Here is a 27,117-nt window from a genome sequence, read left to right on the forward strand (position 1 = left end):
CATGGAGCAAAAAATACCAATTCCCGCATAACACTTTATTAAAGTCCTCTATCTTGCATGGTGCTTACTGCAGGCTGCCTAAATCATCACACACTGTCCTCAAGTCATCTCCAGTAGACTGTTGGTATGACGCTAGTTAGCTAGTTAGCTAGAATGTGGGCTAATGAACGTATGATACATCAAAGCTTCAAGCATGTCTTCACTGATTGACTACGTTTCGAGAGGAGGGTGGGGTGAGGAGAAATTGGATAGTAGATTGGATTGAGGATAGGTGGGTTCCAGGTGGGCATGGGCTTGTTACAGGGACCCAGTTGGACCCTAATTGCAGAACCTTCCCTGCAATTATCAGTTCTGTTCGTCCAGACTTTAATAGAACCCATTAAAACGCTAGAACCATTTATTTATTATTTTTTTGATTTTCACCCCAATTTGGACCGCCTATTACCCAACCCATACATAACCCCCCCCCCAAAATCGCAAGTGACACCAGTAAGGGGCGGACTAGCACACGCCCCCCCCCCAACGCATGCGCAGTCAAGCTGCTTGTTTTCCGAACTGATATTGAAGCAACATCGCCAGGAGGCGCTGCATACCCGGCACCAGCACCAGCCTACAGACGGCAGCGATAGCCGGCACCACAGCAAACGATGGGGGGAGTGCCATCTACCCACCCTGGAGAGAGCAGGGCCAATTGTGCCCTCCCGGGGCCTCGGCTGCCGGCTGGGATTCGAACCAGCAATCCTTTGATCATAGTGACAGCGCCTTAGGCCGCTGGACCACCAGTATGGGGACATTCAAACACCTTGAGGACTTCTGTGCCATCCAAACCAACCAGCCTAGCGTCTCCCAGTGTCCCTCAATCAAACTTTATGATTTTTAATATTTCATCAATATTTCATTTAAACTCTATTCAGGGGAAATTCTGCTTAGTGGATCTTCTCCTACTCTGTTCTGAATGGGCGTCAACCGGCCAGTGCTTACAGGCCTCTGTCTGTGTGTGTGTGTATGTGTGTGTCGGTGTGTGTGAGGAGTGTGTATCAGTGTATGAAAGGGTTCTCAGCAGTGCGCTGATGGTTTTGGCCACTGTATCTTGCTCAGCATTTTTGTCTGTGCTTGCATGCTGGCAGCTGTCGTTCCGTCTTCATCGCTGTCTGATTCGCTGCTGGTGATGTCATCATCGTCCTCCTCTTCCTCCTCCTCGTCCTCCTCCACTTCTTCCTCTGTTAACTCCTCCGCTGGCTGTAGCTCTTCGATGCTCTTCAGAATGCACAACAACACACACACACACATAAGTATTTAAATCAGACTCAGTCTCCTCCTTAATATTCAATCTGGGCTCGGTGTTAGGATCATCGTAACTGGTAGAGAGAGAGAGAGAGAGAGTTCAGAGTGATGCTCGCTTAGCCGTTTAAGAGTGTTGAGTGCTGAGATGCTTTTGGGAAACTCATCCGCTGATCCTGAAACTTTAGAAATACCCTTAGCTAATTTGTATTGGCTAGAGTCCAAAAGACCCCTCTAAGCTTAGACTCTACTAAATACAGAGGTCAGTCTGGAGACCCTCATACTCCACACACTCTACACTCTTCACCCAAGTCCTCTCAGAAGTGGAGGAGGGTCTTCAGTCTGGGTTTGAAGACAGCGAGCGTTGTTGGACTCTGCTGTTCGGACACCCAGGGGAAGTTCGTTCCACCACTTCGGTGCAGGACAGTAAAAAGTCTGGACGCTCGTCTTCCGTGGATCTTAAAGAATGGCGGGTCGAGCCGAGCCGTACTTGAAGCTGGAAGGGCTCTCGGTGCAGATCGGCTTTTGACCATCGCCATCAAATACGGAGGGGCTGGCTTATACTGGTTTCTTCATATTCAGCTCGTCAAATGTCTCACTTTGAGAAATGTAGGGGTACTAAATTGTGAAATGATATTTCATATTTGTCAAAAAAGGTATCTATAAAATATTATAAAAGATGCATAAAAGGTCATTTAACAAATGTATTATGACTTATTTATGTTTACTTATTTTTTTGTATCCTGATATAACTGCTTAGGAGTTAATATGGGTACATTAACTTTACAAATACATATATTTATGAATTTTACATGCATATGCATGAAGAAAATGTCCCCACACAACACACACACACACACACACACATATATATGTGTGTGTGTGTGTGTGTGTGTGTGTTGTGTGGGGACATTTTCTTCATGTATATACATTTTTTTATGCATATTTACAGGTTATATTAATAATATTTAGGTTATTTGTAGAACATATATATAGTATATAATATATATAATTGTAATATTACATAGGTGGAGGCTTTATATACGCCAATACATGGATTTTTTTGCCTCTACATCACTGTATGTTATTTGTTTATGTATTTATGAATTTTTTTATGAGTATTTTAATTGTGCAAATAAACTAAACAGTTAATAAACATAATGAGCCAAAACATTAGGACCACTAAAAGAATGAAATAGATGAATAACGAAGTGTAACTTGTGTAAGTAAATATGAAAATAATGTAATGCAGTAGTGTAATTACATTTAAATAGTACAGCAGCGCGCCCACTGATTGTCTGTCTGTCTGTCTGTCTGTCTGTCTGTCTGTCTCTCTCTCTCTTTCACTTGCCTGCTCTTGCTTACCTCCAGTGGGTTCACAGTAATGGTGAGAGCTGAGAAATCCAGGTCTTTGTGTTTCCCTGAGTACGCGTGTGAGTCCATGTCCTCCTGCATGTGTGTGAGGTAAAGCTGGTACACCCCGAGGACCACCATGACCACCAGGGCAGTGATACACACCACTATCACTATAGTAACTGCATTCGCCACACCTGTAGAAAGAGTCTTGCTCAGCTCAAGCAGCTCACGTCACTTTGCAACACAACTCTGATGTGATCTTCAGTACCACTACTACACACACACACACACACTCACATTCACTGTCACTCACCAGAGCTCTGGCCGTTCGTGGCTATGATTGGTTGATGGATCAGTGGTGTGTATTTGGGCGGAGCCGCCATATGATTGACATGCTTGACAGCCCTTTCTCTGTGGAGAACATTGACCTGGGTGGAGAAGGACAAACAGTAAGGACCAACTTCATTGGTCCGCGGGGCTCGTTTATGAAGTACATCAGGCTTATTAGGCTGCTCCTCACCACCCCACCTCACCTCCCTCAACTTCCCAACTTATCCCTAAAGTACTGGATGGAGCACCACCATCCATCATTCCAAAGAACACAGTTCTTCCACTGCTCCACAGCTCAATGCTGGGGGGCTTTATACCCCTCTAGCCCACGCCTGGCATTATTAGGCAGCAGGTGCCAAAAGATTCAAGCTTACCAGCTCCAGAGAGTCCTATTCTATTGGCAGTACTTCTTTACAAGAACTAGAAGCTCTGTGTGTGCATTTGCACATCTGTGTCAGTAATAGTAATAAGGGGTGTCCACAAACATTTGGACACATTGTGCATTTTGTTATATCTGCATGTTGTGACCGTCACCGATCACCGTTACCATCGTCCAGTTAAGAGGCAGCATTGACACACGCCCCCTTTTCACAAGCAGTTTAATGTCAAGTCTCTCTCTCTCACATTCTCTCACTCTCACTGTTGCTCTCTCTCCCGCACTCTCGTCCTCCCATTCTGTTTCTCTTTAATGTTTTCTCTCTGTCTCTCTCTGTCTCTCTCTCTGTCTCTCTCTCTGTCTCTCTCTCTCCCTCTCTCTGTCTCTCTCTCTCTCTCTCTTTCTCTCTCTCTCATTACCTCTTTCTTATTCTCACACCCTCACTATAGCTCTCTCTCCTTCTTTCTTTCTTCCTTCCTCCCCCCCTCTCACTCTCACTTTTTCTCTCTCTCTCTCATCTCTTTCTTATTCTCTCTCACATTCTCTCACTCTCACTGTTGCGCTCTCTCTCTGTCTCTCTCTCTCTCTCTCTCTCTGTCTCTCTCTCTCCCTCTCTCTGTCTCTCTCTCTCTCTCTCTCTCTCTCTCTCTCATTACCTCTTTCTTATTCTCACACCCTCACTATAGCTCTCTCTCCTTCTTTCTTTCTTTCTTCCTTCCTTCCTCTCTCTCTCTCTCTCTCTCTCTCTCATTATCTCTTTCTTATTCTCTCTCTCTCTCTCTCTCTTTCTCTCTCTCTCTGTCTCTCTCTCTCTCTCTCTGTCTCTCTCTCTCTCTCTCTCTCTCTCTCTCTCTCACCTGCAGTGTGAACTGGTTGCTGGTGTATCGCCCGTTGAGTTCGGAGCAGGTCACTCTAAAGCTGCGTACTGACACACCTGTCTGCAGGCTCCGGAAGCGCACCTGCCTGATCACCTGCGCATAATGAGACAGGGAGTCCACACCTGCAACACACACGTATACACACACACACACACACACACACACAATGGCTTGGAAACAACACTGACTTTGAAGGTTCTCTTGTTTCATGAGAAAACCGACAGTAATACATTTATTAGTGTTAAACAGAAGAGTCAGGTAATGGATTCATAATTCTGTGGTTCTTCTGACTCTCTAATCAGATCAATCTGATTCCCCCATACAGACACTCCTCATAGCTTCATCAACTCAATCAGCTGGGCAACAGTCTGCCCCTAAAACGTCAGTAGGAATGGGCGGAGCTAAACTACTGTAGGCTGAATTGGCCTACTTTCAGTGGAATCAATGTAAAAAGATTTTACACTGATAAGCCAAAACATTATAACCAGCTCAGCTCAGGTCAAGGTCTATGATGTCTGACAGTAACTAAACATTGGCTTCTTGTAGTCCATGTGCTGGATTTAGGAGGAATGGTCAGGCATGAGTTTGACCTGAGTCCCTCTGACCATGCCCACATTTTGTAGGGGGGGGCTCCTGGTCAGGAACAGGAACAGGGTGTTGGGCACCCAGGTCTCACTGATGTGTGGAGGCAATGAAGGCTACCCCGACTGTGGTACAATTCTCAGATTAAATGACAGTTACATTACAACACACAGTGCAGCGCCCCCTGCTGTGTATGGGGCCGAATAGCTGCAAACCACTCAGAAGGTCAATGCTACCTCCTGTCCACCACTGAAAGCACCTACAGTAGGAATGCATCAGAGCATTAGAACTTGTTCAGGAAGTCATGGAAGAAGGTGGCCTGGTCCAGCGAGTGGCCTGGTCCAAAGGATGGCCCAGTACCTGTGTTCATCTACTTTTCGAACTTCAAGCATCCGCCTTGGTGCCAGATAACACAGCACACCTTCAAAGGTCTTGTAGAGTGAGCTGTTTTGGCAGCACATTAGATCGGTGGTCATAATATTTTGGCTCATCGAGCTTGGCATGGCTTGTAGTTTAGGTCTATAAAGGTGACAGGTGATTGGTTTGGGTAGGAGTAGGAGTTGGTGCTGTACCGTAAATGGACATGCCAGTAGTAGAGTTGGTGTAGTCCAGATGTTTGCCCAGCAGTGCACTGCGAGGCAGCTGCAGGCTCTCCACGCCCTCCTTCATCTCCTCCCCCAACACCAGGATGTCACAGTAGTCGAGATTATGGACCATTTCCTCTAGGACACCTGACCTGTGCTCTACACACACACACACACACACACACACACACACACACACATTCACAGACATGCTGTAATGTTGTAAACAAGTAATTTACTGGTGTTAATTCTCGAGAGGCTGCTTATCCAGATGTTCTACACTGTTCCCCTAGACAACTCCCTGTGTCTCTCGCTCTCTCGCTCCCACATGAATAAACCATATCGCATCTGAACACATTTTATTCTGTTTCTAATAAAGTGGCCAGTGAGAAATTACCTTTTTCGTCTTTTTGGACATCTGGAGATCTGATCGTCATGTGATCAACACTGAGAGATAGAGGTAATATAACTAAATTCACACATCTGAAGAAACGTCTCTGGTCTTCTCTTGATTGATGGTTGGTTGAAGCGAGTGAGGGGTGAAGAAGATCACCATGGCCAGATCCAGAGAGCTCTCTTCTCTGAGGCCTTCAGAAAGAAGACTGTAGAAGCAGTCTGGACCAGATCAGATCCGATCAAGCCGTCCTTAGGCCGTGCTAAGACAGCGGACAGTGAAACGGCTGAGTTCTTAAACTCAACTTGAGTCCCTCAAGGTTCAATCTTAGGGCCTATGAAGGTTTAGTTATATCTGACAGCAGTGTAGTTATGAGCATGAGGAACTGAGCCGTGGTCCTACCTAAATCTTTCGATCTGGCCATGGTGATCTTCTTCACCCCTCACTTCAACCATCAAGAGCTTTTCAGTGGTCATTGTAGGAGTACAATGTAGTTCAGGTTTTTCTAATAAAGTGGCCAGTTTGGGAATACAAGGCTGGTGTTTCTAATAAAGTGGCCAGTTTGGGAATACAAGGCTGGTGTTTCTAATAAAGTGGCCAGTTTGGGAATACAAGGCTGGTGTTTCTAATAAAGTGGTCAGTGAATGGAAGTACAAAGGAGGTTAGGTGTTTCTGATAAAGTGGCCAGTGTGGGAGTATAAGATAAGGGTTCATAATAAGGTGGCCAGTGAGTGGAAGCACAATGCAGTTCAGGTGTTTCTAATAAAGAGTGAAAACACAAGACAGGTGAGATCCCCCCATGCAGTGGCTCAGATGCTCTCTCAGGTGTGTAAGGAAAGTTGGAACCTGTGCTGTGTTTGTGAGAGTTAAATAAGGTACAGGGAGACTCTGGGCAACAAACGAGAGTGAGAGTGGGATAGAGGTTTCTAATAGGAGCCAGATGAGCCCTAGGCTGGAAGGCCGTGTTTATAAATGAATGAGGATATCATCTATTTAGAGCTGAGTGGAGACTGCGCTTGCAGCCCAGGTGTCGTTACTTCACTTATTTATGGCTTTGTTGTTGTTTTGCTGTTTTTATTCTTCAGCAGAACCAAACATGCAGACGGATGAATGAATAATGGCGTGTTCTGCCTCGCCGTGCTGGTTTGTACTAAATAAAGGCGGCGGCTCCCTATAACTGCTGTTAGAGAATGTGTAGAACGTCAGGGCTAAAGTATACGCTCACTATTACACACCCAGTGACCAGTCAGTGCAATAAGAGGCTGGCGTTTCTAATAAAGTGGCCAGTGTGGGAGTACAAGGCTGGTGTTTCTAATAAAGTGGCCAGTGAATGGAAGAACAAAGGAGGGTAGGTGTTTCTGATAAAGTGACCAGTGTGGGAGTACAAGATATGGGTTTCCAATAAAGTGGCCAGTGTGGGAGTACAAGGCTGTTTTTTCCAATAAAGTGGCCAGTGAATGGAAGTACAAAAGGGAGTAGGTGTTTCTGATAAAGTGGCCAGTGTGGGAGTACAAGATAAGGGTTCATAATAAAGTGGCCAGTGTAGGAGTACAAGGCTGGTGTTTCCAATAAAGTGGCCAGTGAGTGGAAGTACAAGGTAGTGCAGGTGTTTCTGATAAAGTGGCCAGTGTGGGAGTATTAGATAAGGGTTCATAATAAAGTGGCCAGTGTAGGAGTACAAGGCTGGTGTTTCCAATAAAGTGGCCAGTGAATGGAAGTACAAAGGAGGGTAGGTGTTTCTGATAAAGTGGCCAATGTGGGAGTACAAGATAAGGGTTTCTAATAAAGTGGCCAGTGAATGGACGTACAAAGAAGGGTAAGGGTTTCTGATAAAGTGGCCAGTGTAGGAGTACAATGTAGTTCAGGTGATTCTAATAAAGTGGCCAGTGAATGGACGTAAAAAAGGGTGTAGGTGTTTCCGATAAAGTGGCCAGTGAGTGGAAGTACAATGTAGTTCAGGTGTTTCTAATAAAGTGGCCAGTTTGGGAGTACAAGGCTGGTGTTTCCAATAAAGTGGCCAGTGAGTGGAAGTACAAAGAAGGTGTTTCTGATAAAGTGGCCAGTTTGGGAGTAGAAGGCTGGTGTTTCCAATAAAGTGGCCAGTGAGTGGAAGTACAAAGAAGGTGTTTCTGATAAAGTGGCCAGTTTGGGAGTACAAGGCTGGTGTTTCCAATAAAGTGGCCAGTGAGTGGAAGTACAAAGAAGGTGTTTCTGATAAAGTGGCCAGTTTGGGAGTACAAGGCTGGTGTTTCCAATAAAGTGGCCAGTGAGTGGAAGTACAAAGAAGGTGTTTCTGATAAAGTGGCCAGTTTGGGAGTACAAGGCTGGTGTTTCCAATAAAGTGGCCAGTGAGTGGAAGTACAAAGAAGGTGTTTCTGATAAAGTGGCCAATGTGGGAGTACAAGATATGGGTTTCTAATAAAGTGGCCAGTGTGGGAGTACAAGGCTGGTGTTTCTAATAAAGTGGCCAGTGAGTGGAGTGCCATGATCCTGCTCAGTACCTGTGTTATGGATAGCTCGGTCACTCTTGGTAACGGTGCTGACGATATGCAAATCCCTGAACAGCGACAGGCCGACAGCAAGGTCAGAGGCCGGTGTGTTGAGCTGCTCCATCCCCGTAATGGTGATGCGTGGCTCGCTCGGCTGCATTACCATGACTACTGCGTCAATATCAGGGACAGAGATGCACACGTCCTCCCCGAAACACCTGCAAAGACACACAGACACACACACACGCACTCAAAACTGCACTGGATACACGAAGCATCTACACACACCTGGGAGACAGTCAGACTCCATACTGTGTGTGGAACAGGCTGCATGAGACAGAAACAAACAGGGAAATTGAAAAGCTTGTTTTGACAGCGCTGTTTTTGGGGAGTTATTGCAGCCTTAGTAGAAAAATATGTATCTGTCAGAGAAGCGCACGCTCTCTCTGTCTCACGGTGTTCCTCTCGGAGAATTAAGCAGCTAAGCGCTTTCCTCAAGCTCGCAGTAATTGCACTTATTAGGCATTAGTCTAAATCATGTTTAATTGTCTTCATGAGAATTAATTAACGGCTGTGTGTGTTTGTTTTCAGCGGTGCGGGTTGTGAGAGGCTGCGGAGAGCGCTGGGAAGAGCATGACTGTCAAGATAATCTCCCACTGCTGCGACCAGGACAGCTTAATGGGTCCAAATTCTGCCGCAGTTTACATTTCCTTTACAATTCATTTCATTTAAAGTAGGTGTTTCTAATAAAGTGGCCAGTGAGTGGAAGTACAAGGTAGGTGTTTCTAATAAAGTGTCCAGTGAGTGGAAGCACAAGGTAGGCGTTTCTAATAAAGTGTCCGATGAGTGGAAACACAAGGTAGGCGTTTCTAATAAAGTGGCCAGTGAGTGGAAGCACAAGGTAGGTGTTTCTAATAAAGTGGCCAGTGAGTGGAAGCACAAGGTAGGTGTTTCTAATAAAGTGGCCAGTGAGTGGAAGCACAAGGTAGGCGTTTCTAATAAAGTGGCCAGTGAGTGGAAGCACAAGGTAGGTGTTTCTAATGAAGTGGCCAGTGAGTGGAAGCACAAGGTAGGTGTTTCTAATAAAGTGGCCAGTGAGTGGAAGCACAAGGTAGGTGTTTCTAATAAAGTGGCCAGTGAGTGGAAGCACAAGGTAGGTGTTTCTAATAAAGTGGCCAGTGGGTGGAAGCACAAGGTAGGTGTTTCTAATAAAGTGGCCAGTGAGTGGAAGCACAAGGTAGGTGTTTCTAATAAAGTGGCCAGTGAGTGGAAGCACAAGGTAGGTGTTTCTAATAAAGTGGCCAGTGAGTGGAAGCACAAGGTAGGTGTTTCTAATAAAGTGGCCAGTGAGTGGAAGCACAAGGTAGGTGTTTCTAATAAAGTGGCCAGTGAGTGGAAGCACAAGGTAGGTGTTTCTAATAAAGTGGCCAGTGAGTGGAAGCACAAGGTAGGTGTTTCTAATAAAGTGGCCAGTGAGTGGAAGCACAAGGTAGGTGTTTCTAATAAAGTGGCCAGTGAGTGGAAGCACATAGTAGGGTAGGCGTTTCTATTAAAGTGGCCAGTGAGTGGAAGCAGAGGATAAAGTTTCTGATAAAGTGGCCAGGGTGGGAGTACAAGATAAGGGTTTCTAATAAAGTGGCCAGTGAGTGGAAGCATAATCAGAGCAGAGACAATGAGACAAAACATTAGCAATTTTAGCCAAAAGTTTGCGGACACAGCTCTATTAGCCTATCTGTATTGAATGAGCATATGGACCAACCGTATACAATAACAACATCTAGCAACCACCTAGCAACAGCTTAGCAACCAACACATATTACTGTGTGCAGCACTGCTGAGCTACAGTCACACTCACGTCATCGACAAAACGCTCATTATTCTCCAGTGAAATGATTGTTTTCCAGACTAGACGAGGACGACTGGCTGGTATTTGAAGCACATTCCCCCTCCACCACTGCGGGGACCAGCTCCACAGCCGATTCCTTGGCAGTCCAGGTGATTTTTGTCAAGGTTAATGATGAGGAACAGCTGTGATGCGTGTGGAAGGTCAGTGCCTGCTTTACCGAAGCCTCAGCCAACGCTGTAGGACAGCACAAGGCCCGGTTACGAGGCTGTTCATTCTCTGGTCAGATTTGCTACAGAACTGACCTGCAGTACACACACACTGCCCACTCAGTATACATGCAGCCACTGTTTACAGCCTGGGTCAGATTCACCACTGTTCACAGCTCTGCTCTGATAATGATGGATCTCCCCCGACAGATCCCACATAAGAAAACCTTCGTAAAACTGCCACTTTATTAGAAACACCTACCTTGGGCTTCCACTCACTGGCCACTTTATTAGAAACACCTACCTTGTGCTTCCACTCACTGGCCACTTTATTAGAAACACCTACCTTGTGTTTCCACTCACTGGCCACTTTATTAGAAACACCTACCTTGTGCTTCCACTCACTGGCCACTTTATTAGAAACACCTACCTTGTGTTTCCACTCACTGGCCACTTTATTAGAAACACCTACCTTGTGCTTCCACTCACTGGCCACTTTATTAGAAACACCTACCTTGTGCTTCCACTCACTGGCCACTTTATTAGAAACACCTACCTTGTGCTTCCACTCACTGGCCACTTTATTAGAAACACCTACCTTGTGTTTCCACTCACTGGCCACTTTATTAGAAACACCTACCTTGTGCTTCCACTCACTGGCCACTTTATTAGAAACACCTACCTTGTGTTTCCACTCACTGGCCACTTTATTAGAAACACCTACCTTGTGCTTCCACTCACTGGCCACTTTATTAGAAACACCTACCTTGTGCTTCCACTCACTGGCCACTTTATTAGAAACACCTACCTTGTGTTTCCACTCACTGGCCACTTTATTAGAAACACCTACCTAGTGCTTCCACTCACTGGCCACTTTATTAGAAACACCTACCTTGTGCTTCCACTCACTGGCCACTTTATTAGAAATACTATATGGACAAAAGTATTTGGACACCTGCTCATTCATTTTTTCTTCTGAAATCAAGGCTATTAAAAAAGAGCTGATGCTGCTTTTGCTGGAGTAACGTTCTCTACTATCCAGGAAAGAAGGCTTTCTACTAGATTTTGGAGGAGCATTGCTGTGAGGATTTGATTGCATTCGACACAACTGGGCAGAGCCGTCCAGGCAGTTGTAACGAAATCCTGGGGTGCATTTTTACTTCCTGGACCTGAAATGTCTATCTGCAAATAATATACAAATAATAACAACAATAACAACAATTCATAATAAATAAAATAAAATAAATACTTAATTACATAAAAAAGAAAATGAAATCCGATGCATGCCCCCTGCTGGATGATCTGTGCACTGCATACAGCAGATAAATACAGACAGAAGTTTAAAATTACTTCAGTAAAATTTTAATGGCAAGTCTATAGGGTATAAGGGGTTAAAGAAATTGCAGCAACATATACATTTCTGATACCATACAAAATAAAAGTCCTTTAAAAAGTTTAATTTAATTAATTTTTTTATTAATAATTTGTCAGAAGGTCTAATAAACAGCCCAGTTTTATACAGTTCGAATTGTCTGTCAGTTATGTGGTGGTTCAGACTTTAAAGGCCTAACATGCACCCTAATGCTGCCTTTATTGTTGGATGCACTGTGGACAATTTCTAAGTTTTCAGGTCTGTTTTTTCTGATGTTTTAGTAAACTGGGCCGTAAAACACCAGGAGGACATTTCATCTGCTGCTTCCGTAGTCCTGCTTGGCTGCACAGCTGTGACCTGAGGCTGAGATGAAGCTTTTTCTCACTTAAAATTCTGTGCAAAAGAAAAAAAGCAAAGAAAATCTAGTTTCTTACTCAAGATCCTGTAATCCTTCATCAGTGTCTCTTCCTCCGCAGAGGATGTCATGTGTATGTGTGTGTACATCTCTGTATATGTGTGTGTGTGTGTGTGTGTGTGTGTTCCCATGCTAATTCCCTGCTGTTCTTGCTGAAGGGACTCCACCCACGGCCTCTTGGCGATCCCCACAGGAGGCGGGTCAAACTCCCCAAAGATTTATGAATATTCAAATTCAGTCATGCATATTCACAAGGTCCCTTAGGGCATGCCAGTGCAACAATGGTAACATACTAGTATGGGACTCTATCTCTCTCTCGCTCTCTTACTTTCTCTCTCTTAAACACACACACATACACTAAGAAGTTAGAACTGCTTTAGGACAGGCTGGGGATTAAAAGAGAAAAGAAAAAGAGACAGAAAAGGAAAGAAAGGCTGTGAATCGGAGCCACCGGGAGAAAACCGCAGACACAAAAAGCAAAGATAGCATTTTTCTTGCTCACAGTTGTGAGCAAGCATTTCCACTTCACTACTTTCCCAAAAGTTCTACTACACACGGTTCTAGCTTATTGTAAGCTGCCATATATAGGAACGGTACCAAACTGTAATAGTGTGTTGGGCTATCCCTGTCCGAACCAGAAGGGGGCGCTAGTCAGTTCAGAAGTCTAATGAATGCATGCAGCTACTTTAAGTTGCACTTACTGCTGACACAGATGCAAATGCACACCTACACAGCTTGTCTAGTCCCTATTGGCATCATGCTGCCTAATGCCAGGTGTTGGCTAGAGGGGTAAAAAGCCCCCCAGCATTGAGATGTAGAGCAGTGGAAGAACTGTGGTATTCTCTGAAATGATGGATGGTGGTAGAGCTCCATTCAATACTTTTGGGATGAGTTGGGGATGATGATGAGGTGGAGTGGTGATCATCATCCAACATCCTGACCTCACTAATGCTCTTGTCGCTGAATGCAATCAAATCCTCACAGCAATGCTCCTCCAACTAGTCGAAAGCCCTCTTCCCTAGACAGTAGAGATAGTTACTCCAACACAAGCAGGAGAAACTCTTTTTAATATCCTTGATTTCAGAAGAAACAGAGAACCAGCAAGTGTCCGAATACTTTTGTCCGAGTAGTGTATGTTCTACAGAGGTCGCTGGATAGTTCAGATTGGTTGTTGTAGTTGTTGGTTAAGCTAGTCGAGCTAATGTTGGTGCAGTTGAAGCCTAGCTGGAGAAGGTGCCACGCCCATGAGCCACACCCAGTTTCTGAGACGCTGAAATCCTAACCCTAGTCTGGAATGGATTTACAGTGTGAGACTGTATTTGAGTGGATACCAATTTGTCGAGTCATTACTACAGTAATAGAGCAATCACAGCTGATCTCCATCAGAGAACTGCTCAGGTGCTGAAGGACAATCTCATTAGCATCTACGAAAAGAAGACATCATCGTTCCAAATCAGCCCGAAATGAGGGAGTAGATGAAAGAGGAAGGCAAATGGCTTGACGAGAGCGAGAGAGAAAGAGAGAAAGAGAAAGAGAGAGAGAGAGAGAGAGAGAATGGATGCTGTCTCAGATGAATAGCAAAATAGGTCATGCTATAAATGATGTTCTATTATTCGGAGAGGTCAATCAGAATATCTGTAGTAGAGACTGTATTCGGATTACTATGTATTTGTTTAGGTTGTATGTGATTGGCTGAGAGACATTCTAGGCGTGCCAATAGACCGTCATCACAGTGACTGCGTAGCATCGTTATCGAACTTTCCTTTGCACCGATTAACAGAGCAGAGCGCTCGCTGGTTTTCAGCCTCTCTAAGAAATCTTCGCTAAGCTCCATCACCACCAACTGGAGGGCAGGTCTGGAAGTCCCTCCAACATGGACGGAAGACTTGTTTGTCTTGCCTGAAGCACGTCGTGCAAAAGCTTTTGGAGATACAAGGCTTTTGAACGGCTACTATTGGAGATATAGGGTCTTTGCCTGACAGCTTTTGGAGATACAAGGCTTTTAAATGGCTACTGTTGGAAATATGAGGTCTTTATGTGCCAGCTTTTATATAGGCAAGGCTTTTCAGTGGCAACTGTTAGAGGTACAAGGTCTTTGTGTGCCAGCTTTTGGAGATACAAGGCTTTTGAGCAGCTACTGTTGGAGATATAAGGTCTTTGTGTGTCAGCTTTTGGAGATACAAGGCTTTTGAACGGCTACTATTGGAGATATAAGGTCTTTGTGTGCCAGCTTTTGGAGATACAAGGCCTTTGTGCAGCTACTGTTGGAGATATATGGTCTGTGTGTGAGCTTTTGGAGATACAAGGCTTTTGAACAGCTACTATTGGAGATATAAGATCTTTGCCTGCCAGCTTTTGAAGATACAAGGCTTTTAAGCGGTTACTATTGGAGATATAAGGTCTTTGTGTGTCAGCTTTTGGATATACAAGGCCTTTGAGCAGCTACTATTGGAGATATAAGGTCTTTGTGTGCCAGCTTTTGGAGATACAAGGCTTTTAAATGGCTACTGTTGGAAATATGAGGTCTTTATGTGCCAGCTTTTATATAGGCAAGGCTTTTCAGTGGCAAATGTTAGAGGTACAAGGTCTTTGTGTGCCAGCCTTTGGAGATACAAGGCTTTTGAGCAGCTACTATTGGAGATATAAGGTCTTTGTGTGCCAGCTTTTAGAGATACAAGGTCTTCACCTGTTTTTTAGTAAAGTGCTTCACATTAATTGCAGATGGCTTATAAAACTTAACTACTTATAAAAACAATCACAATAAAAATGATCGAGGAGAAGAAAGTAAAAGAACGCGAGAGCATTTTGCCATGCCCAATTTCACACTTTCTCGTTTAAATAAAAAAGCATTTATTCATATTTTCAAATTGTGGTTGGGTTCATGCAGGTCTGATGAAGCGGGAGCCCCCGCTGAGAAGCTGATGGGTCGGAAGTAATTGTGTTTTTAGAGATGCTGAATGGGAAAGGGGGCCACAACCTACATTTGGCTCTGGCCCAATTTATTGTATTTGGGTAAGAAGTCTCCTCTTCAATACAGTGATGGCCCTGAACAAGACTCTCAGCCTTAATGCTTTCAGACACAAAGCATTTAATCTATGTTTGATTTCTTCCAGAGAGATATGAAGCTGCAGGACAATCAATCCCCCCATGAAATCACTTATGTGAATGAGGCTGGCTTCAATTTGCCCAAAAGATGCCAGTGGGGACGTAATGTAATAAGAAAAAGACCACAGCAGGCATTCCGGCCTGGGATGGGGTGCCAATATCACGGTGTGTGGAGCAATATCATCCAGTAGATTGCTGCTACACAAACCAGGCCAGTCAATACAGAGCATCTCATTTCTCTGTGGTCTCTGTGGAAGGCCTGTGCCTGAGGAGGAAACAGGCAGGTGAGGCCAAACATGCAAACAGTAGAGATTGCGTGAGGCAATGTGGCACCTCAGCAGCAATATCAGACTGGTTTTCAGCCAGTTTAACACTGTTCTTAAGCCGAGTAGAAACACTGGCTTTAAGAAAAAGAACGTATCTCTTTTTACTTCCCCTCCTTGAATCTCCATTTTTTCTGTTTTTCACTTTTTGCCACAGAGTGTGAATCTGGCAGTTGTTCCTAACAGAATCTCGTGATGAATGGACCAATAGGTTTTATCCTTCTGTAAAATTGCTGTTCTGGAGATATGCGGGACAGCTTTTGAGGACAAAGGATTTTGTCGTGACAGCTTTTGGAGATTTTTGGACAATAGCTTTTGAGTACACAGGGCTAATCAGCTACTTTTGGAGATATGAGGTTTTTGCAAGACAGCGTTTGGGTATACAAAGTTTTTAATCAGCTATTTTGGAGATATGAGGTTTTTGAAATATATTTGGAGATATGATCTTTTGGGTATACAAGGCTTTTAATCAGCTACTTTTGGAGATATGAGTTTTTTGAGTGGCAGCTTTTGGAGAAATGAGTTTTTGCATGACAGCTTTTGGGTATATAAGGATTTTAATTAGCTACTTTTGGAGATATGAGGTTTTTGCATGGCAGCTTTTGGAAATATGAGGTTCTGGTGTGGCATCTTTTGGAGATATGAGTTTTTGCATGACAGCTTTTGGGTATACAAGGCTTTTAATTAGCTACTTTTGGAGATATGAGGTTTTAGCACATCAACGTTTAGGTATACAAGGCTTTTAATCAGCTACTTTTGAAGATGTGAGTTTTCTGCGTGGCAGCTTTTGGAGATATGAGGTTTTTGCGTGGCAGCTTTTGGAAATATGAGGTTCTGGTGTGGCATCTTTTGGAGATATGAGTTTTTGCATGACAGCTTTTTGATATAAAAAGCTCTTAATCAGCTACTTTTGAAGATGTGAGTTTTTTGCGTGGCAGCTTTTGGTGTTTTATCATCGTGAGTAGTGCAGGTGGTGCAGACGTTGCAGGTAGTTCATGCAGTGCAGGTAGTGAAGGTGGTGCAGGTAGCAAAGGTGGTGCAGGTGGTGCAGGTAGTGCAGGCAGTGCAGGTAGTGCAGGCAGTGAAGGTGGTGCAGGTAGCAAAGGTGGTGCAGGTAGTGCAGGCAGTGCACGTAGTGCAGGTGGTGCAGGTGGTGCAGGCAGTGCAGGTGATTATTGATTACTGGCCGTACTGTACTGTGGTGGAGATGTGTATGCGGCGGGCTCCGGGAGTGGGGAACTGTCGGGAGTTGATGTAGGACACTTTCCTCAATGCCGTGTTCACCTGCTCCAGGTCCTCCCCCTCCATCACCAGCACGGACTGAGCCGGGTTAAAGTGGAACTGAGGGAAAACACAGCAGACAAGACATTCAGCACTGCAGCAACCGCAGCATTCAGTCCCACACTGCAGAAATGATGGGGTTGGCAAGTCAAGGCACCTCAGATTTGGTCAGTAGATCTACCATCACTCAGGGCGAGGCTGGTGTAACCGTGTTAAAGGATCTGTTGCTTGTGTCAGGTAACAAACCTGGGTCACACTGACGGTGCAACTACTGGTGTTATATCCAAAAGACCCCTCTAAGCTTAGACTCTACTAAATACAGAGGTCAGTCTGGAGACCCTCATATAACCCTCACACTCTACACTCTTCACCCAAGTTCTCTCAGAAGAGGAGGAGGGTCTTCAGTCTGGGTTTGAGGACAGCGAGCGTTGGACTCTGCTGTACAGACTCAGGGGAAGCTCGTTCCACCATTTTGGTGCAGGACAGAAAAAAGTCTGGACGCTCGTCTTCCGTGGATCTTAAAGGATGGCGGGTCGAGCCGAGCCATACTTGAAGCTAGAAGGGCTCTCGATGATCATCGCCATGAAGATTTGATTGCATTCAGCAACTAAGAGTGTTAGTGAGGTCAGCATGTTGGATCATCATGATCACCACCTCCCCTCATCCTAATAGTACTGGATGGAGCACCACCACCATCATTCCCAAGAACACAGCTCTTCCACTGCTCCACAGCTCAATGATGCTGGGGGGCTTTATAGCCCTCTAGCCCACGCCTGGCATTAGGCAGCATCTTGCTTATCTGCTCCAGAGAGTCAAGCCCTATTCTATTGGCAGCACGTCTCTACAGAGTCTACACATGCGCTATCTGTGTCAGCAATGGGGGCAACTTAAAGTAGCTGAATGCATTCATTAAAAAGGGTGTCCATAAACATTTGGCCATGTGGTTTGTATTATGATAATCTTGCAGAAATTGTCAGAATGAGATGTTAACTGATGTTAGGCACAATAACAAAAGTTAGAAGGACCTCACTTGCCAAGCTGACATCATAGCAGTGCAGCAAGTGTACAAAGGAGTGTGTGTGTGTGTGTGTGTGTGTGTGTACGTGTGTCTTCTCGGACTGCTTGGCAGCTGTGGCAGTGTTCATACAAAAGAAGGAACAGGAAAAAGAGCTTAAAATGAGTGAGCAGCGCAGAGCGAAGGAAAGAAAGGAAGATGAATCGATACACAGAGAGGAAACAGACATATGAGGCCTCCAGCTTCTCCACTGATCTCTCTTTCTTTCTCTCTCTCTCGCTCTCTCTCTCTCTCTCTCTCTCTCGCTCTCTCTCTGATGTCAGTTCTCCTCCGATCCTAAAATCTTTCCTCCAGACCCAGAATATAAAAGAACAAAAGCCACCAAGAGAAAATGGAAAACTGTGCCTGAAGACATTCCCTCAGTCCGTCCCCCTCCCTCCGTCTCTATTCCCCATTTCTCGTCTCTCTCGCTCTGTACAGCTGCTTTTATCTCTGCCTTTGTGTGTGGAAGCGCTTATGAGCATAGATTATTGACAGACATACTCACACATGCACATTCATATAGTTGTAGGAAATAGTTTGTGCACCCTTAGCCAAACTAGGAAATACAGAAAAAAATTAATATGCATATAATTTTTCCATTTTTCAGAATTCTGGTTCTGCCAAATAACCCACCCATCCTCATAACTCCCCCTAGCACTACCATTGCTCCCATCCCTAGGAGGGTAAGGACCTAACACCCGTCTCCTGCAAAACACATGAAGCCAGCCCCCTGCCTGTTTGACACATCCCTGGCTGGTGACACATCCCATCCCCCTGGACACATCCCATCCCCCCGGACACATCCTATCCTCCTGGACACATCCCATTCCCCTGGACACATCCCATCCCCCTCGGACACATCCCATCCCCCGGACACATCCTATCCCCCTGGACACATCCTATCCCCCTGGACACATCCCATCCCCCGGACACATCCCATCCCCCTGGACACATCCCATCCCCCTGGACACATCCTATCCCCCTGGACACATCCCATTCCCCTGGACACATCCCATCCCCCTCGGACACATCCCATCCCCCGGACACATCCCATCCCCCCGGACACATCCCATCCCCCTGGACACATCCCATTCCCCTGGACACATCCCATCCCCCTCGGACACATCCCATCCCCCGGACACATCCCATCCCCCCGGACACATCCCATCCCCCTGGACACATCCCATCCCCCGGACACATCCCATCCCCCTGGACACATCCCATCCCCCGGACACATCCCATCCCCCTGGACACATCCTATCCCCCTGGACACATCCCATCCCCCTGGACACATCCCATTCCCCTGGACACGTCCTATCCCCTTTGACGTTGTCTTACAGAAGTTCCACTTAGGACCCAATACGTTAGCCAGCCTCTGTAGCTAGCATGCTACTCATTAACTCATTAGCCGAGCTGGTCCACCCCTTTGACTGTATTAGCTATCATGCTACTAGTTAGCCAATCAAGGAGATCCCCCTTTGATTGTATTAGCTAGCTTGCTACTGGTTAGCCAGCCGAGTTGCCAGTATATTTTATCTAGTGGTAGTTGTTGTTTTTTATCGCTTTATTAATTTATTTAGATCACAATTATCTGCTGATCTTGCACAATGTTAGCTCGATAGCAGATAGTAAGCACACGATAGCCAGCTTTACCTGTTGGTATCAGCTTTATATGCCAGCGTAGCAACAACAATATTATATTGTTGAACTTGAGCTAATATGTGATTCACATTTAATAAATAAAATAGTTAAATAGCGATGCTTTATCCAGATAAAAGCGTGTGATGATCAGTAAATATCTTTCGATAAATTTTAATCTGGCATAGAAGTCTGACAGCCACGTGAAGATGGACAATTAATCACATGCACAATCTTAATCAATGGACGAGTCAGGGGGATGGGATGTGTCCGGGGGGATAGGGTGTGTCCAGGGGGAAAGGATGTGTTCGGGGGGGATAGGGTGTGTCCGGGGGGGAGGATAGGGTGTGTCCAGGGGGGATAGGGTGTGTCCGGGGGGATAGGATGTGTCCAGGGGGAAAGGATGTGTTCGGGGGGATGGGATGTGTCCAGGGGGATAGGATGTGTCCGGGGGGGATAGGGTGTGTCCAGGGGGATAGGATGTGTCCGGGGGGATAGGGTGTGTCCAGGGGGATAGGATGTGTCCGGGGGGGATAGGGTGTGTCCAGGGGGATAGGATGTGTCCGGGGGGATAGGGTGTGTCCAGGGGGATAGGATGTGTCCGGGGGGGATAGGGTGTGTCCAGGGGGATAGGATGTGTCTGGGAGGGATAGGACAGTGACGACGTGCTGTATGTATTTTATTAGTGTCACTTGGGGTGTCAATCAATCGATTAAATTAATTTATTGTGACTGGTATTTTTGGTATAGATAATTATATAATATAAAAGTATATTTGTTTATTTAATAATTAAAGTTAATTTAAGAATTGTATTTTTCTATTTGCTTAGATTATTTATATGATTATTTTTATTTATATTATTTATATGACTCTTTTTACATTGACTTCCATTAAAAGGTATAAATTGTTAGGTTCTGCTGTAAAGCTGACAGTTCTGTGACCGTGATGATACGTATGACATGTCCTGACATTGTCTAAACCTGTGTGTACGTGTGTACCTTTATGCCTTTGTCCATGCTCTCCAGTGAGGTGATGTCCAGCCCCTCTTTGCAGGCCTGCAGGCAGGAAATTACCTTTTGGCTCTCGATCTTCCCTGGCCTCAGTGTCAGACCCGACAGACTGCCGCGGAAGTGTTGCGTAAACCGGGCCTTGGACACCTCACCTCCTACACACAAACCCACACACACACACACACACACACACATTACAGGAGACCAAAACCCTTTAAACTCTATAAGTCTGTATGTGGTTCCACGTTTCAGGTTCACACTACAGGACCAAGTCTGTGGAGGCTCCTGATGCACTGACTCCAGCCTCAGTCCAAAGTCTTAGTTGACTTTTCTGGACAATCCTATGAAGGCTTGGGTGACTACCCCTGTGCCCTGTATTTTCCCTTCAGGACATTTTTCCATTAATATGCTTTGCTACAGCACTCTGAGAACAGCCAGCTTTTTCCGCAACAACCCTCCGTGCCTTACCCTCCTTGTGGAGGGCATTGATGGTCATCTTCTGGGCAGCTGTCAAGCAAGGTATCTTGAACTGAACTGGACTGAGAGATACTCAGTATTTATAGGCTACTGTTTGAATATTAATTTACTTAAACTCCTAATTAAATATTCTAATAATTTGAGATACTTGATTTGATGCTGGATACTAAAATGTGTTATTTGTAATTGATGTAATAAATATCAAATATATGACCGTTTATTAAACTATTTAAAATTAAATCATCAACAAAAATATTGTTTAGGTTTAAGTTTAATTTGACAGTGGCTACATTTTCTGTCACTATTATTACAATTTATTATTTTATTTTATTTGTATTTTTTATTATATTTATTATACTTAATTTTATTTTATATTTAAAATATATATTTATTCTTTAAAAAATATTTTTTATTTTATTATTTTTTATTTATTATTTTTTTAACCCATTTTCTCCCCAATTTAGATCACCAATTACCCAACCCGTACATATTCTCCCCCTATCACATGCAATGGGAGGGTGAAGGCCGACACGCGCCTCCTCCGACACCTGCACTGCCAGCCAGCCAGCACCTCTTTTCCCGAATTGCCGCCAATGCAGCCTCTCCAGGCTAACCAACGTGCTCTGAGAAAATCTCCGCACACACCCGGCTCTGATGCATCGGCCAGCGTACGCCAGTGCTGGCCAGCATTGTGCTGGAGCGCTGTGAGGAGAAACGCCATCTACCCACCCTGCAGAGAGAGCAAAGCTAACTACGCTCTCTCTCTGAGCCGTGGCTGCAGCATTACCGGGATTCGAACCAGCGACCCTCAGCGACCCTCTGGCCATAGTGAGAGTACATCTCTACAAACGCACTGCTATTATAAATGCAGCAGATCTTTAGCAGCAGTTTTCTCTTGAACAAACAAGAATACCTTGAACGGGTCACCCTCTCTCTGTGTCTCATTGTACGTTATTGCCTTTCTCTTGGTCAATGGCTTCCTAATAAGGCTTGAAAGGGAAAACATCAAATCAATGGCTGTACTGTGGAGGGAGCGGGCGTGTTTTCTGCCAGACATTCAGACATTCATAACAGAGAAGCAGAAAGAGCTCTTTATTTACCGTTCACATTCAAATCCTCCCAGTGTTTCAGCCTTTACAGCCTTCATTAAATTAAAGACCAGGCTCCCATCTGATGAAGGCAATGCGGGCTGAAATGTCACAAAGACATTAATGTGCAAAGTAGACAAAGTGGTTTTCTAAGGACTGAGGGTCATGTCTTTTTGCTACTCTGTGATAAATGTATTTTTTGAAGGCAGTTTGCTTGACTCGAGGTGTTTCAGCCCAGCTTTTGCTTTTAATGCAGAGAGTTTTCATAAGCCTCCAAGTGATCAATCAACCACCCACAGTTTTCGCTTCTTAATCTCAAACTCCCACAAAATTTGTTTTCATGTTTGAGGTTTAAAAAACAAACAAAAAATTGGAAAGCATCAATTTTCTTGATGTATTTTTATGGTTTTCTTAGAGATTTTTGTCTTCTGGCCTATTTGTCTTCTGATTACAGTCCAAATGTCCAAAAACTTGTGGACACCCCTATCAAATGAATGCATTCAGCTACTATAAGTTGCACCCATTGTTGCTACCACAGCTTTTCTACCCTGTAGAGAAGCACAGCCAATATAATAGGACTCTCTGGAGCAGATAAACTAGATTAACCTATTGGCACCATGCTGCCTAATAATGCCAGGCGTGGGCAAGTAGAGGGGTATAATAAAGCCCCCCAGCATTGAGGAGCTGTGGAGCAGTGGAGGAACTGTGTTCTCTGGAGTGATGGATGGTAGAGCTCCATCCAATACATTTGGGATGAGTAGGGGTGGAGTTAGAGATGATGAGGTGGGGCTATCATCATCATTATCCAACATCCTGATCTCACTAATGCTCTTGTCGCTGAATGCAATCAAATCCTCACAGCAATGCTGATCCAAAATCTAGTAGAAAGCTCTACTTCTTCCCTGGAGAGTGGAGACTCCAACAAAAGCAGGATCAACTCTTTTTAATACCCTTGATTTCAGAAGCAACAATGACTAAGCAGGTGTCCCAATACTTTTGTCCAACTCTTTTTAGTCTCCTTGATTTCAGAAGTAACACCGTGGTGGATGTAGATGTGGTGTAAGTGATGGAGTCGGCCTCAGGAAGCGTAGATCTGGCTACACCCTGTGTATCACTTCACTCTTTCCTTTTGTCCCTTGCTTTGCTTCTCCACCCTCTCTTCTTCTCTCTGCTCATCAGATAGCGTATTCTCTCTCGGCTGTGTGTTTTAGTTCTCTCTCTCTGTAATACAGTGGTACCCAGCCCTCTCAAACACAAAGACACGAGAAGCCTGAATGAGTGCCTCTGTGTGTGTGCTTTATCAAAGGCTATTTAAAGAGGCTTAACTGTCCTTTAGAGAGGCGAGCTGGTCTCTGCACTCGTTTCTCTATTAGAAGCACTAATCTTTTCCTCCAGCCACCATGCAACCACTCCACCCCTGCACGGCTCTCACAGCAGCACAGAAACAGAGAAAGCCCACAACCACATCCACACAGATCAGTACTGTTCGGTGATTAGATGTGAGGAGTGGGCTCCAAATGGGTAAATTCAACATGTTGGTCAAATTTTACTAATTTTATAAACCAAGTAAGTTTACTATAGGAGGTACAGCAGCGTCCTTAAAGGCTAAATGTTAATATCTATATTTCTGTCTGTCTAATGTGATCTGTATAACTGTATATCTATACATCTGTATATCTATCTATCTATCTATCTATCTATCTATCTATCTATCTGTCTGTCTGTCTGTCCATCTACCCATATGTATATCTGTCCATCTGTCTATCTATCTATCTATCTATCTATCTATCTATCTATCTATCTCTCTGTATATCTGTCTGTCTGTCTGTCTATCTGTCTATCTGTCTACCTGTCTGTCTATCTATCTATCTGTCTACCTGTCTGTCTATCTTTTTATCTGTCTATCTATCTACTCATATGTATATCTATCTATCTGTCTATCTATCTATCTATCTATCTATCTATCTATCTCTCTGTATATCTGTCTGTCTGTCTGTCTATCTGTCTACCTATCTGTCTATCTATCTATCTGTCTACCTGTCTGTCTATCTTTTTATCTGTCTATCTATCTACTCATATGTATATCTATCTATCTATCTATCTATCTATCTGTCTGTCTATCTATCTATCTGTCTACCTGTCTGTCTATCTTTTTATCTGTCTATCTATCTACTCATCTATCTATCTATCTATCTATCTATCTATCTATCTCTCTGTATATCTGTCTGTCTGTCTGTCTATCTGTCTACCTATCTGTCTATCTATCTATCTGTCTACCTGTCTGTCTATCTTTTTATCTGTCTATCTATCTACTCATATGTATATCTATCTATCTATCTATCTATCTATCTATCTATCTATCTATCTGTCTGTCTGTCTGTCTGTCTGTCTGTCTACCAGTCGCTCAGTCAGACAGTCAGTGCGTCTGTTTAGATCTAGACACAACTGTTTATGATTATGTACATTAATACTCCATGCTGTTATATCAGGTACAGTTATGCAGAGTTTGGCTGTGGAGATTCATGGTTTCTGAAGAGCACAGGGTCTCCTTCTGAAGAGCACAGGGTCTCCTTCTGAAGAGCACAGGGTCTCCTGGTTGGGGTGTTATTTTTGTTAGTGTGGCTCTGTAAATGTCGCTGCACATTTGTTGAGCCCTTGGGTAGCCACACACACACACACATTCGGTCGCCGTGTCGATGCGGGTCCTGGTTGTGTTTCGTGGCTTTGCTGAGTGTTTGTGTGAAAGCTCTGTGATTTACTGCTGTGTGAATCAATTACTTCTTGATTCATGAATCGACTTGTTTGAGGCATTCTACCTGCCTCACAGTGGAGAGCCCCTGGTTCCGGCCTCACATAAACTTCCTGTGTTCAAAGCAGTCGTCAGCGGCAGTGCTACAGACGCATACATACATACAATCATACTCCATCCGTGCCCCATCCCATCCCCCTGACCTTGCCAGCAGGCTCCAACGGTGAGCTGGACATCAATCTGAGACGAGTGGATCGGCCAATCATCCGTCACCAGGTATGGGTCATAGGTCACACCGTCCACATACAGAGTGACCACTGGAAACTCTACGTTAATGACGTAGTAGTGCCACTCCTTATCACAGATCTGAGAGAGAGAGAGAGAGAGAGAGAGAGAGAGAGAGAGAGAGTATGCAATTATGTAACTACAAGCACTCCTATATGTCCAAATGTTTGTGGACACCCCTTCTAATGAATGCATTTAGCTACTTTAAGGTGCACCCACTGGTGGCACAGATGTGCAAATGCACACACAGCTTGTCTAGTCCCTGTAGAAAAGTACTGCCAATAGAATAGGACCCTCTGGAGCAAATGAACATCAGCCTATTGGAACCATGCTGCCTAATGCCAGGTGTGGGCTAGTAGAGGGGTATAAAGCCCCCCAGCATTGAGGAGCTGTGAAGCAGTGGAAAAACTGTGTTCTCTGGAATGATAGATGGTAGCGCTCCATCCAATACTTCTGGGATGAGTTGTGGAGTTGGAGATGAGGTGATGTGGTGATCGTCATCCAACATGCTTGTGTTGCTGATACTTATGTTGCTGAATACAATAAAATCCTCACCGCATACTGATCCAAAATCTAGTAGAAAGCTCTACTTCTTCTCTGCACAGTAGAGACAGTTACTCCAACAAAAGCTGGATCATTTTTTTTAATACCCTTGATTTCAGAAGCAACAATGACCCAATAGTGTCCCAATACTTTTGTCCAAGTAGTGTAAAATGATTAAGGTAATTGGGGGATGTTTTGCACCGTGTTTTTAGTCCTGCACTTTATTTGTTTGTTGTCTGTGTCGACAAATTCTCTATATTTTATATTCTGTGTGGCTGCAGCGTCTAAATCCCGCCCCCCGGGAATCAATAATTCCCTCCCTCCCTCTCTCTCTCTCTAATTCCTCCTTTAAGGAGGATCGATGGGTGGCCTCGGTGTCATTGGTTCAAGTCTCTGGGCTGACCCGTAATCACCCACTGCGAATGTTTGTCTGTTTAAGCCGAGCCCCGTTAGCCATTCCTGCAGCACTTCCAGGTGAGACGGAGCATCAATATAAACACACTTTACCTTCACATGACCTGCACTGACACACACTGGACACGGCTACTCGCAGTTCAGTTTGTGCAGAGAGAGAGAGAGAGAGAGAGAGAGACCCTCTCATCTCCACTGAGAGTTATTCTCTCTCTTCCATCTCTCTCTCTCTCTAAGTCTTTATCTTCGTCTTTTTCATTTTCTCTTTTTTTCTCTCTCCCTTTTCTCCCCCTTCTGCACCTCTCTCTCTCTAAACACTTGCAGGATTTTAAAAGGAATCCTTGAGAATCAGGGCATGGATTCACAAAATTCTCCCCCAGAAAGGATCTTTAGATTACAGAAACGCTCATTAAAATGTTCATCAATGCAGTTCTCCAAAAAGACACAAAGATTCTCAAATATTCTCTAAAGAAAGTGTACACACTCCTCACTGTTACACCACTGACCTGTAACACACTCTACACTGTTCTCCACTGATCTGTAACACACTCCTCACTGTTACACCAATGACCTGTAACACACTCTACACTGTTACACCAATGACCTGTAACACACTCTACACTGTTACACCACTGACCTGTAACACACTCTACACTGTTACACCACTGATCTGTAACACACTCTACACTGTTACACCACTGACCTGTAACACACTCCTCACTGTTACACCACTGACCTGTAACACACTCTACACTGTTACACCACTGACCTGTAACACACTCCTCACTGTTACACCACTGACCTGTAACACACTCTACACTGTTACACCACTGACCTGTAACACACTCTACACTGTTACACCACTGACCTGTAACACACTCTACACTGTTACACCACTGACCTGTAACACACTCTACACTGTTCTCCACTGATCTGTAACACACTCCTCACTGTTACACCAATGACCTGTAACACACTCTACACTGTTACACCACTGACCTGTAACACACTCTACACTGTTACACCACTGATCTGTAACAC

At 44.5% G+C, this 27,117-nt stretch overlaps 1 protein-coding gene across 1 annotated transcript in view; it reads right to left on the reverse strand.

Moving 5' to 3' along the window:
• Window positions 1-523: 523 nt before the first annotated feature.
• Window positions 524-27,117, reverse strand: part of clstn2b (calsyntenin 2b) — a gene marked incomplete at its 5' end in the record, with an annotated part of 119,113 nt that continues 92,519 nt past the window's right edge. Inside the window, 9 exons of the mRNA XM_072690961.1 lie at window positions 524-1,257; window positions 2,647-2,831; window positions 2,951-3,065; window positions 4,201-4,343; window positions 5,376-5,546; window positions 8,283-8,488; window positions 16,730-16,878; window positions 20,512-20,678; window positions 25,041-25,203. Coding sequence (XP_072547062.1) covers window positions 1,057-1,257; window positions 2,647-2,831; window positions 2,951-3,065; window positions 4,201-4,343; window positions 5,376-5,546; window positions 8,283-8,488; window positions 16,730-16,878; window positions 20,512-20,678; window positions 25,041-25,203 — 1,500 coding nt within the window. The remainder of the gene's footprint in view (window positions 1,258-2,646; window positions 2,832-2,950; window positions 3,066-4,200; window positions 4,344-5,375; window positions 5,547-8,282; window positions 8,489-16,729; window positions 16,879-20,511; window positions 20,679-25,040; window positions 25,204-27,117) is intronic.

The sequence above is a fragment of the Salminus brasiliensis genome, chromosome 11, assembly GCF_030463535.1.
Source record: "Salminus brasiliensis chromosome 11, fSalBra1.hap2, whole genome shotgun sequence".
In the NCBI taxonomy this organism is placed as follows: domain Eukaryota; kingdom Metazoa; phylum Chordata; class Actinopteri; order Characiformes; family Bryconidae; genus Salminus; species Salminus brasiliensis.